The sequence below is a fragment of the Nuphar pumila genome, chromosome 13 (genome assembly GCF_984573655.1).
Source record: "Nuphar pumila chromosome 13, dmNupPumi1.hap1.1, whole genome shotgun sequence".
Taxonomy (NCBI): Eukaryota; Viridiplantae; Streptophyta; class Magnoliopsida; order Nymphaeales; family Nymphaeaceae; genus Nuphar; species Nuphar pumila.
The window spans coordinates 18,951,972-18,965,398 of record NC_143261.1 but is presented as its reverse complement, the minus strand read 5'-3'; the positions used below and the strand labels follow the sequence as shown (position 1 = coordinate 18,965,398).

The window sequence follows — 13,427 nt, the reverse complement described above, 5'->3', positions numbered from 1 at the left end:
GATTGGTTAATGTTTTTCTTTAAAGAATGACGCAGAGGAATTCTATTCCTTAAAAAAGTCGTTAAAGAAATGTTGCTCAGTTGCAGGAACTTTTAACAGATATTTAGAAGAAACAAATGGATATGATGGTCGTAAACAAAGAAAAAATGAAACAAACAAAAGGGGAAAAGTTAAAGAAAAGAAGGGTCGTATCACTTGCCCCACTCTGACACCATGGCAACTTCTGCCATGTGCTGCATGCATAAAAGAAAAGAAAAAAAAAGCAAGAGAGAAAAGAGGAAGATTGGAAAAAGATGAGCAAACAGCCAAAGCAGGGTTCCAAGGTTGGAACTATTATGAATGCCCTATAACCAGATTTATCCATGTAACCTCTTATAACATGAAAACTACTATATCCTCTTCAATTGCAATATTATCTCTTGCATACATTCCTAAATCCTAATGGTCTCCGGTCCGGAACAATAAAAGCCTACTGCATACCATTGTGGATGACAGTGGCCTAAGTCTCCTGTTACTTCAGAATTTAAGCCTCTTCTAGCACTCAAGCTGAACTTAATTCGCATGTAAGCCTTCCGCTTCATAAGAAAGTGACCCTCTAAACCAAACTCATTTCAGCCTGGCCTCTAGGCTGTTTCATCTTGTTCTATGAGGGCATCAGATTGGCCAAAATTTTCTTCCACTAGTCGAACCTTTCCGATAGCAGTGTTGTTTATTCTAGCCCAGGCATCCTTTTGTATGATGTGTCAGAAAAGCTCATAAACATATACCGGCACAATCTCTAATTCCTTTTGGATTTTGAAGAGCACAAAGTTCTAACATAATGACCTTGAGTTCAAATGTTTGACAATAATTTCACATGTCAACTGCAGGAGCAATAGTCTCACACGCCGATGCAGCTCTTGAAACATAGTGAACCAATCAAACTTGTTTTGGGAGAAAATTTTAAAACACGAAAATTGTATTTCGAAACAAATATTTTTTCAAAAAAAATAAATGATATATCAAGTTTTATCAGATCTCGAGTTCAGATCATATTGAGTTTTGAATTTGGATCTCATCATTTTACCCTTTACACGCACACATATATATCATTCTTATGTGTGTTTTTTTACCTCATTATACAAAATTAAAACCCCATATGTACTATTTGTGAATTTGTTGTTACTCATTTTTTATGCCATTTTTTTCATTTCTTTAAATGCAAAACCTTTTCAATCATGCATTTATTATTTAACGATCCAATCAGGATAGCTAGTATCCTCAGAGTTCGGATCAGGTGCAATCACATGGCACAATTTGTGCATTAAGCACCTGATTGCCCTTCATCAAGCCTTGGGCCTCACAACCGACAGCATGTTTCCAAGATGGAGGGGGATCATGTGTTTATGCATAAATATTTGTGCAATCATATTTCACCTGATCTTCTCACGTATCCTCATGCGGCAGGGAGGGCAACGATTGGGTTTCAGTTCCCACGTAAGCATACTTCACAGGAGAGAGAGAGAGAGAGAGAGAGAGAGAGAGAGAGATCATTGTTTGGCATCTAGAACGCTACATTGTTACCATAGTGACAAAAGTTAAAAACGGCAAATATATAGCCAGCCAAAAACTTGCGAGAATTTGATTTTATTTTAAATCTCACATGTTTCGGCAAAATCTCGGCAATAAAAAATAATTTTAAAATATAAAAAAATACATTTTTATAAGGAAATATAAATAAAACATACTATTTTTTCATGAAAATAGCTGCTAAAATATAAATATTGCATTTAAAATGCAATATTTATGTTTTTGATGGAAAAACTCACTAAATAAAAAATATCGCAAGAAATTACAGTTTTTAACTTTCAGGTAATTTCTCGCAATATTTTCATAAATCTCACGAGATTTGTCACTATGTGTGTTACTAATAGCGAAGACTTTATGAACTACCAATAGGTTGTCATGATCATGCCTCCAATTACCACAAAGAATAGACCCAAATGAGCCATATGAGTTCTTGAAGATGCATAAAAACAAGTACAAAGTAAAAAGCAATGACAATTGGTATCCACGAATGAAATCATTCATAAGAAAGATAGCAGGTTATTGTACAATGCTCCAAATTTCCTCTGTATCATGAAAAATTAATACCAAGTAAAGACAAGAAGAATCAGTAGCCAACAACCAACAACATCCATGAGAAAGGCCGCAGGATTAAAGAAGTATCTGGAATCGCTTCGGAATTGCCTTTGATCCATCTATGATGGTGGCTGAAGTGATACACTTGGCAGGTTACAGCTGCAATGGCAGAAATGATCATGCCCATTACATATCTTGATTCCAGGTTATATATTTCTCTATCTCAGTTCAGGCTTTTACCTGCTACTGAGTTGGCTTCAGAAGTCCGTGACGTCGTTATTGTCTCTTCGTGTGTTACCACGTGTAGGTGAACTAGCGCCACAGGATAAGAGGTTGTTCATCAACTTCGCCATGCAGAAGATGCCTCAAGATTATTATCCTCTTCCCACCACGTCGCTGTCTGCAAGCAATTTAGACAAAAAAAAAACATAATTTGATGATCAAGAATGGAGGCACTGAAAACCTTCCAATGACCCTTTGTAGAGAGGCAGACTACTCTAGATGCCAGAAAAGAACAGCTATTAGCACAGACACCAGTACTCTCCCTGTCAAGTGCACCCATTCGAGCATATGCATTATTCATATGCACAAATACAGTTCCTTTAAGCCTGTTTGGGAGCTAAGAATGGAGTTTATGGATTTGGAAAACTAGAAGCTATCAGCCTGGAATTGGTCGCTACAACCTCTAGGAGGTGGCAGTTACCAGTTCCAGTTTTCAGTGAAAATACAAAGGAGAGACTCACTCACCTCCTTTCTCATTTCCATAAACTACCTTCTCAGAATCATTCTCCTAAACCGCCATCACCACAGTAGCTTGACCAAGTTTAAAACAAAATCATCAACCCCATCCCACCCACCAGCTCCTGAACAGAGCCTAAACACATCAGTAGTAAAAGTTACAAATATACAGTAGCTGACTACATAAATTATGTGTTTATACATTGGTCAGGCACCACCAAAACCATCTTAAGGGCAACCCGCTCAATCCAAAACTATAATGACAGTGGCACTTCACGCATAAGCATAGTCCCACAGAAACAGGTAAGATCTATTTCCAACTTTATGATAAGATCATGAGCTCAACCAACACATTAGCATTATGCAATTATGCTTTGATTCTTCAGAGAATTGGGCTGGTTCTTCAAAGTCCACATGCTTCCTAACTAGTTGAGAAGGCAATCTAATCTCTTCATATCGCTGCAATGGGTTGGTCTAATTGAATCAATATCAGAATCCAGGTCGAGCATAGCATTATCCAACCAGATCTAGAACCAAGTCCAGGTAAGACATTTGCCAGAACTGGTATAATTCCAACAGACATTTACATAAATTGGAAAAAGAAATAAAATTTTACCCTAATTATTTGGACCTAGGCTTTCTGCACCAGGACTAGATCTCATCACATAGGTCCAATCAGAGCAATACTGGACCCTGCTAATCACCTAATAGAGGTGCAATTGTGATCAACCTAGGTCTGATGCATATCCAAATTACCTCCCTATTTCATATCTAAAGGCAGAGTTGGTTCTCTCTGATTGAGCATTGAAAGATTTTTGTCTAACTTATACTGGGACAGAACCTTAGACTGAACCAAAGAACTCGTACAGACCTTGTAACCCCTTCTGAGAAACTCCAGTGAACTCCCCCGTTCCTCTTGTAGTCCAAGAACCCTCAAGAGCTCTTCCTTTGCCTGAATAAGAACCAGAAGAAAATTAATTTTCTAATCCAAAGCCACAGAATGGACATAATCCATGGGACGGAAAGTAATACTTCGCCAAGTGTGAAACGGCTAGAACTTTCTGCAACACAAACATAGGAACCATCAGCTTGCTTGAGCATCACTTGCCAAGGACCTGGAAATTTTGAAGGTACAAAATATTATAATTGAACAAAGAGCTATAGTAATCCGAATATTCAAATGTCCATAATTTCTTTTATCAGCATCGACTCTCCAAACACAGATGAGATTTGAATCACATGGAAGTTGAAAAGGATATCATGGTTTATTTGTGAACTTGTGCTTGAAATGCATCCCGAGTTCCTAATTTTGCTAGGTTGCAATTTCTTATTAGAATATATGATCTCTATATATTTTACTTTAAGGGTAAGGAATTGAGAACCCTGAAGTCTGCACTCAATGCTTTAGATGGAACTGTAATTAAAAGACACAAGGGAAGTGTGAGCAAGCAGGCAATGGAACTGATTTGATCCTGACTCTGACCCTAAGTTCTATAATTGGCTGGACAATAGGAGCAGCAAAAGAATTTAGATCTGAGACTCTTATCTATTTTGATTTTAAAAATTTTGGATCATATATCATGCAGCGAGATTTGCAATATCATCTGGTCTGCATGCATATACATAATACAAGTACACACACACAAGGGAAACATTTGCTACTATCGAAGGTACATACTATTGAGTAGAAATCATGACTCCCTTATCTATTTTGATTATAAGATCATATATCATGCAACGAGATTTGCAATATCATCTGGTCTGCATGTATATACATAATACAAGTACACATACACACACATACAGGGGGAACATTTGCTACCATCGAAGGTACATACTATTGAGTAGAAGTCACCATTTTTTCACTCTTTATTCTTTTTATAGATCAGAGTCTACAAATGTGATCTATATGGTGGTGTTTAGTAGAAAATAGGTATCGGATCATGTGTTTGCAATGTGTAAGCCGGCTTTTCAAGAGGTTAAAACCAATGTCTCACAATATACTAAATTTTGGCAACTCAAAAAAAAAATCATATCTTTAAGTCAGGAAACATGATCCCACATGTAAGCAGGCTTTTCAAGAGGTTAAAGCAGATGGCTCACAATGTACTAAATTCTAGCAACTAAAAAAAATCATAACCTTAGGTCAGGAAACATGATCCAACATGTGATTCATAGCAAACAAACCATGTTGAACAAGTTTATGCAGAGAGAGAGAGAGAGAGGTATCTTTGACTAAAAGGAGAGCTACCTCTAGGTGAAAAGTTCCACACTTAGGGGTCTGCCTAACCCCAGCTTGATTATCAAAAAACAAAAACAAAGAGGATCGGTTTGGAATGGGATGTATGTGACCTGTCCTTAGCTGAATCTGAATGAGTTGCCCATCAAACTAAATTCCAACCAGGAGCCAACCATTTTTATTATCAGAATAAAATCCAACTCAATTGAGACTAGGGAATTCAACACAAGCACAATTGCATAGCTCATGCTTACTTTTGGCAACTATTCACTATTTATCTATCAGGGCATCTGCATGAATCAGCCGTAGTCTATTTTTCATGCTCTAGCTGATAAAATTCTAGCACCCAGACCATTAAATCACCTAACAGTGATCGTTGCTTTATCATTAGCCTCTAATCGTTTCTCATATCAACACACATCAAGCACATAAAGGAATTATGTCCAAAGTGCTGCTGAAGACAATGGCCACAGAAGAGCTTATGATGCACTATTATGCACATCCCAGTAGATACATGAGAGCTTCCAATTGTTCAAATATTGTGCTTTCGTATGAATATTTTTTTGTGGTATTTTAGTCTTTTGTATCAGGGGTATTTTTGTCTTTTTACTGTTGTAATAGGGACAGTCCAGTGGGGGCTGTATAGGTAATTTAGTTTTAATTTTTATATTTTATTTTTTTATTATGTCTTTCGACTGTTGGGGACAGCCCAACTAGTCATTGGGCTGCTCCCAACGGTTGGGGGCTAGTCCAACGACTAGTTGAACTGTCCCCCTTTCACTCTCTTGTTTGCTTATAGATAAGGGTTGTTCCCCTTGTATTTTATATGCATTTTCAAGCATTATTGAAGGTTTATACAGATTATATTTTTTATATTGAGTTTCTAGTGTGATTTGTGGTTTGTGATTGTCTACATTGTGAGACTGTAATTGACCCATTAGTAGTCTTTGTGTATTTGTGCTCTCTTGCACCCCTTAGTGGCGTTCTCTTGTGTTTGTTGTTATTTCATTCCATAGTATCAGAACCATGGGCTCTTGTAATTCAAAAATCATCTTGATTGAGCTATCTTTTTGGTGGTTATCATCTTCAAGTCGTCTTCTCCACTTTCATCACAATCATGGCCGAAAGAGAATCTTCTGTCATCTCCTTCAAGCTCAATGAGAATAACTATTTGATGTGGTCAACCGCTATGGGAAACCACATCAACGGGAATAAACTATAAGGTTTTGTTAGTGAAACCATTACCGAATCTCAATTGAGCTAATGAGGAATAAAGATCAAGTGAAAGCTCTCTCTGAAAAAGAAAAAGAGCAAGTTTTAAAAGAATATCAAGACAAGTTGGAGGATTAAGAAGCGACCAATGCTCAAATACTCTTATGATTCATGAATACCTTGGAGTTCAAGATTGCCACCTATATCATTAGATTCAAGAAGGTATGTGATGCATGGGTATTCCTAAAAAGCACATTCATTCAAAGAGACATGGCTCATTTATATTTTCAAGAAAATGTACGTACTACCAAACAAGGAGATAGAAGTGTTAGAGACTATTATGGTCTCTTATCACCTATATGGGATTAATTAGCTATGCTAGAACCTAAGTGGGAAGGTCCGGCAATAGACATGAGGCAAAAACAAGTTGAGAGAGATTTTTATTTTTATGGGCTTAGACTAGAATTCGAGCAAGTAAGGCCATCCCTTCTTCATAGAACTACCCCACCACCTATAAGTGAGGCTCTGGCCAAAGTGTGTCAAGAGGAAACTAGGCTTGGGATGCATAAGACAAGTGATGAGGTTCTTGTTGTATCAAGGCCCGGCAACCATGTAAGGACATATAAACCTCCTCACTTTAAGAAAAAAAAATCAATGAAGGAGATTTTGAGAAAAAATACAATGGAAGAAGAAGAAAAATCATGTCATTTTTGTAATGAACTGGGCACATAAACCAAAATGACCAAAATTCAAAAGAAAGGTGGCCTTGGTGAGTGAAGAGGCTCCTAAACGAGAAGAGACAAGCAAAAGAGATGACCTCAAAGATTTGAAGATTGCTCAACTAGCATAAACTGTTTCACAATACCTAAAGGCCACCCCATATATTGTTAAGATATTATATCTATCTATCTATCTATACATATGTGTGTGTGTGTGTGTGTGAATATGCACATTTTTCAAAAAAATATTATATATAATATTTTTTTTTGTGTATGTAAACTGAAATACCGATCAAGGGTATTTCAATCATTTTACTCTTGTAATAGGGGCTGCACAGTCTTTTTTATTTTTTATTTTTCAGTTTTTCTATTTCTTATTTTTATTTATTTTTAGTCAAAATGACTGTTGGGGCAATCCAACGACTAGTTGGACTGCCTCTCTTCTCTCGTGTTTGGCTCTATAAATAGAGCCTTCTTCCCCCTTTGTATGTATGATTCTGCAAGCATTTTATGTGTGAAATACAAAATTATATTTTTTTTATTTGATCTCTTGTGAGTTGTTCTTTGTGAGAGTGTATTTGGCCCATAAGTGGCCTCTTCGTATTTGTAATCTCTTGTAGCCCTTAGGAGCTTTTGTATTTCTCTTGATTCATTAAATCTACATCTGGTGTCATCATGTCAACCTCTTCCCCTCCAGGTAAGTCATCTTAGATTTTAAATTCGGGAGCTCCATTTCACATGACACCTAATGAATCTTTACTTTTCGATTGCACCAATTCATATTTTTCATGTGTCCACCGCATGGAACTTCCCTAAATGTTAAACAACAACAACAACAACAACAACAACTACGCCTTCATCCCAAAACAATTGGGGTCGGCGATATGAACCAAAAAAGAAAATCATTCTGGGTCCTCCACATGAATCCTTCTCCTCCAATCATTTCTATCCAATGCCATGTCATCGGTGAGGTTCAAAGCCTTCCAAAACTTAAATATTCAAAATCATTCTGGGTCCTAAATGTTAAAAGTGTAGAAAAATTGAAAAACTTTTCAAAATATTCAAAAAAAAATTCAAATGTTAGTCATTCCAAAACTTAAATATTTTTTCAGTTTATCAAATTTCCGATTATGGGTGTAAGGTCTTCTCTTCTAAAGCTTGTTGAGTGCAGGATCTCTAGTCAGGAAAGCTGATTGGGCAAGGCTATAGAAGAGGAGACCTCTATTATATGAAGTTTGTGCGTCTTCCTAAAGAATCTTTTTACAATTATGTCCAAGAAATTGACTTAAATCTTTGTCATAGAAGATTAGGACCCCCAAGTATATCAAAATTATCTCTTTTTATATTTTTGAAAAAATATTGTAAGAAAAAATGAAAATGTTACCTTTTGGGTCTAAAACATTCTTGTCTAATGAACCTTTTAAACTGGTGCATTCAGATGTATGGGGACCGACTCCGTCATGTCAAAAGGTGGATTCTCTTATTATGCCATATTTATAGATGATTTTAGTAGACATTTGGATCTACTTCCTTAGATTCAAATATGATGTTTTTACATGTTTCAGAGATTTTCATAATCTTGTTAACAATCAATTTAAGACAAACATTAAGATCTTAAGCTCTCCGATTTAGCGGGAGAATTTCTTTCAAATGAATTTTAAACCTATCTAAAAAATAATAGTATTATTCACCAAAAGTCTTGCCCTAGAACTCCTTAACAAAATGGAGTTATCAAAAGAAAGCATCACCATATTGTTGAGACTACTAAGACTTTACTTATTTCAAAAGGAGTTCCGAAAAAATTTTGGGCTAAAGTCACTCTCAACGCGATATATTTGATAAATAGAAACCCTTCTCAAACTTTAGAAAACAAATCTCTAAAAGAAAAGTTTTTCAAAATTAACCCAGATTTGAAAAGATTAAGGATTTTTGGATGCAAGTGTTTTGTTATTCTTGAAAAACATGATAAACTCTCCCCCAAAGACATTGAATGTGTGTTTTTTGGATATGCCGATAATAAAAAAGGCTATTAGTGTTATGACTTAGAAAATGATAAACTTCATGTTTATAGAAATGTCACTTTCCTTAAAAAATAAAAAGGATTTGATCCTCAAGAATCTAAGGAGGAATTTGAGTATGCTTTCTTGTTTGATTTATTGCCTAAACAAAATATTGAGATTGATGATTCTAGTGAGAATGTTGATAATAATAATTGTGTTAATGAAGAGCGAAGTAATAAACCAAGTGTTGGTAGAGAACCTACTCGTGAACTTGTACGTTATTTTAGGCGTGGTGATGGAGAACATTCGTGTGCACTTGATAAATATAGTCAATCACTTGAAATAGAGGAACCTAGTCTTAGGAGATCAGAACGCATATCAAGACCACCAAATAAGTTTATTTCCTATGAATCTTTTTCTCCTAATTATAGGACATGTCTTCTAGCCATACATTCATATCATGAGCCTTCAAGCTACAGGGAAGCTAAAGACCCAAAAGAATGGGTTGATATAATAAACTTAGAACTAGAAGCCTTACATAAAGCTAATACTTGGGAAATTCAACCACTCCTTAAGAGAAAGAAGACTATAGGATGTAGGTGGGTTTTTAAAAATAAAACAAAGAGTGACGGATCGCTAGAAAGATACAAAGCTAGGTTAGTTGCAAAAGGCACTCTCAGGAATATGGCATAGATTACGAGGAGATATTTGCTCCAGTAACCCGTATGACTATTGTTAAGACTATAGTTGTTGTAGCATCCATTAGAAATTGACCCATATATCAGTTAGGAATTGTTCTACATGGATCCTCCCCTTGGTCTAAGTATTAAGAAAGGTATGGTTCTCCACCTTCGCAAAACTTTATATGGGATTAAACAAGCCCCTAAAACATGGTATAATCGGTTCAATAGAACTATGTTAGATCTTGGTTTTAAATCATGTTATACTGACACTGCTCTTTTTGTAAGATCTACAGGTTTAACGTCTGTTATTCTACTCCTATATGTTGATGATATGATCATTACTTGAAGCGATAAGAAATGACTTGAAGAAATTAGATTTATACTTAACAAAACTTTTTATATACTAAACTTGGTTGCTTGAGATAATTTTTAGGTATTGAAGTAGCCTATTTGCCAAGAGGATACTATAAGATTCCGTGTGGGGTTCAGCCTTCACTGCAGAAAATAAAGAAAAGAGAGAGAGGAGGGAGATGCACAATGGTTGGGGCGGCACGCGTTAACTTAACCTCCAAGCCCTAAGCTTTATAAATAAGCAAATATACAATGACTGAGATTACAAAAATATTACAGGAATGCCATTAATGAAACAACATTGAGCATGTGTTAGAATATTTAACGTGCGCATGGATCTGGATCCAGATCCATACGCATACTATATTTTAACACCCTTCCTCAAGTTGTACGTGGTTTTGGAGCATGTACAACTTGCTCTTCAATAGCCAAAATTGACGTCCTGTTAACTCCTTGGTAAACAAGTCTGCCACTTGATCTTCTGTTCGAACATGACGTAGTTCTATCTCCTTCATCTCGACTTCCTGCCGTATAAAATGTTGATCAATCTCAATGTGCTTCGTTCTGCTATGTTGAATAGGATTACATGCAATGTTTATTGCGCTTTGATTGTCACATAGAAGAAATTATCGAATAATTGTCTCCCCAAGACCACTCAATAAGTGTCTAATCCATGTAGCTTCTGTCGTGCCTGCAGCCATCAACCTGTATTCAGCCTTTGTACTCGATCGTGCCACTACCTTTTGTTTTATGCTGCTCCAGGACACTAAATTGTGTCTAATATATACACAATATCCAGAGACAGATCGTCTCTCATCTGGATCCCCTGCCCAATCTGCGTTTGTATAAGTGATGAGTTCATGCCCTCTATGCAGGTTATCGTTCTTGCAATAAACAAGTCCATCTCCTATAGTTCCTTTTAAATATCGTAGAATGTGCTTCAAAGCTTCCATATGACCTTCCGTTGGAGCATGCATAAATTGGGATACCTGATTGACAACATAAACTATATCAGGTTTGGTAAAGGTCAAGTACTGCAGCATCCCTACGAGGCTTCTATACGTTGCATCCCTACGAGGCTTCTATACGTTGTTGGGTTGACACAAAGATGGCCATCTTCAGAGCTCAGCCTTTGATGTAATACACTCAGAGTGCTGACTGGTTTGCAATTCATCATCCTGGCTCTTTCCAGAAGATCAAGAGTGTATTTTTGTTGCATGAGTGTCAATGTGTCTTGTCGCCTGTCAACTTCCACACCAAGGAAGTACCTCAACTCTCCTAAATCTTTCATCTTGAAAGTTTTCATTAAAAATTGCTTCCCGTCTTGCACATGATTATCTGAGCTCCCAGTGATCACAATGTCATCAACATATATAAGAAGTATAACGATGTCTGCCTTTTGGTAAATAAAGAGCGAGTGGTCCAGAGAGCATCTTCTAAAACCATAGCTTTGAATTTGTATAGAGAAACTTTCAAACCAAGAACGGGACGCCTATTTCAGCCCATACAGAGATTTCCTTAGTTTGCACACCCAGGCAATAGGATCTTTCTCGGCATAACCAGCAGGTTGCTCCATATACACTTCTTCCTTTAAAGTTTCATGCAAGAATGCATTTTTAACATCCATCTGGCTAAGCCTCCATCCTCGGTCGAATGCTAGGGATATGATGACACAAATTATACCCATTTTGACTACCGGACTAAAAGTTTCATCATAATCTTCACCATATTGTTGTGTGAATCCCCGAGCAATAAGTCGTGCTTTATATCTGTCAATACTTCCTTCAAGCTTATATTTTGTTTTATAAACCCATTTTGAGCCAACTACATTCTTTCCTTCTGGCCGAGGTACTATTTCCCAAGTCTGGCACTCATGAAGTGCTTCTATTTCTTCATTCATAGCTTCAGTCCAATGACGAGATTGAAGAGCTTGATTAAAACAAGTGGGTTCACCCTGTTTTATGAGCTGAGACATAAACAACTCGAAATCAAGAGAAAATGTCTCATAACTCACCCATCGTTGAATAGGATGCCTAATGCATGACAGCCTTTGAACCGGATCATTAGCGATGCTTTCCACATTCCTTTGCTTTATATTTTTGTCCCGTCTAGTGTATATCTGTCCAGAGAAGTGTTCTACTGGGGGTGGTTCTACTGGAGATGGTTCAACACGCATCTGTGAGTCATCCACCCCCCTACTCAAGCCGAAGGAAGGACAATTCGCCTGACATGTTTCTCCTGTATTAGCAAAAAGATCTATGCTCATCCATGGATCATATACCGCTACTTCTCAAGATGGCAACTCTTCAGAGTCATTGACCTGAAAAATTTGTTCATAAAAAACAACATTCTTGGAGGTCCTAATACGTTTTGTAGTAGGGTCATAGCATCGATAGCCTTTGTATTCATCCGCATACCCAACGAATCTGCACTTAATGGCCTTGTCCTGAAACTTATTTCGCAGAGATGAATCAATATGTACATAACATACACAACCAAAAACATGTAACTCATCATAAGATGGATGTTGCCCAAAGAAAATATAATATGGAGAGTTCTAATCCAGAAGTGCCATAGGAAGACGATTTATGACATGAACAGATGTGTGAAAAACTTGTCCAGAGACTAACGGGCACATTGCTATCATGTAACATGCTCATCGCACTCTCGACAATATGCCTATGTTTCCTTTCCGCAACCTCATTTTGTTGAGAGGTATGAGGGCAAGAAACCTGTCGACTTATTCCTTTATCCCGAAGAAAGGCAATAAACTCGTTTGATGAATACTCTCCCCCACCATCACATTGTAAATGCACAATATCACAGGAAAACTTTGTTTTGACCATCGAATGAAATTCCCGAAATATTTGAAAAACTTCATGCTTATGTTTCAAGAAATATATCCAAGTATAACAGGAATAAGAATCAATAAAGATAACATAGTAACAACTACCGGAAAGAGAAGGAATAGGTGCGGGTCCCCAAACATCGGAACAAATAATCTCAAATGGCTTTGAAGCTCTTTTATTAATAATATAAAACGGAAGAACATGGCTTTTGCAGAGTTCGCATGAGAAACATTTATTATTATCTAAAAAAGAACATAAACTAGACTCTGGAAGAAGACCATCAGATACAAGACTTTCAACGAAGCCCCGACTACAATGGCCCAAACGACTGTGCCAAATATCTGGCTTATTACAATGAGATGAATTAAAAACTTCCAATGAAGGGAAAAACAAAGACTCTGAAGGCGAAGACACTGAAGAATGCTTGGACGACTTCAACTGGAGGACTGGGGTTGAAGGCGAAGACATTGAGGGAATCTCCTTGAAGACGTACATGTTTCCTTGTCGCTCCCCCT

General features: G+C 36.9%; 1 protein-coding gene across 1 annotated transcript in view; it reads right to left on the bottom strand.

The window, feature by feature from the left end:
• Window positions 1-2,049: 2,049 nt before the first annotated feature.
• The window catches only part of LPA3 (Low PSII Accumulation 3), a 35,417-nt gene continuing 24,039 nt past the window's right edge, over window positions 2,050-13,427 (bottom strand). The window contains exons 10-13 of the mRNA XM_089984967.1: window positions 3,892-3,974; window positions 3,731-3,811; window positions 2,362-2,521; window positions 2,050-2,280 (exon numbers count right to left, since the gene is read on the bottom strand). Of these exons, the coding sequence (XP_089841093.1) occupies window positions 2,462-2,521; window positions 3,731-3,811; window positions 3,892-3,974 (224 nt within the window). The 3' untranslated portion in view covers window positions 2,050-2,280; window positions 2,362-2,461. The remainder of the gene's footprint in view (window positions 2,281-2,361; window positions 2,522-3,730; window positions 3,812-3,891; window positions 3,975-13,427) is intronic.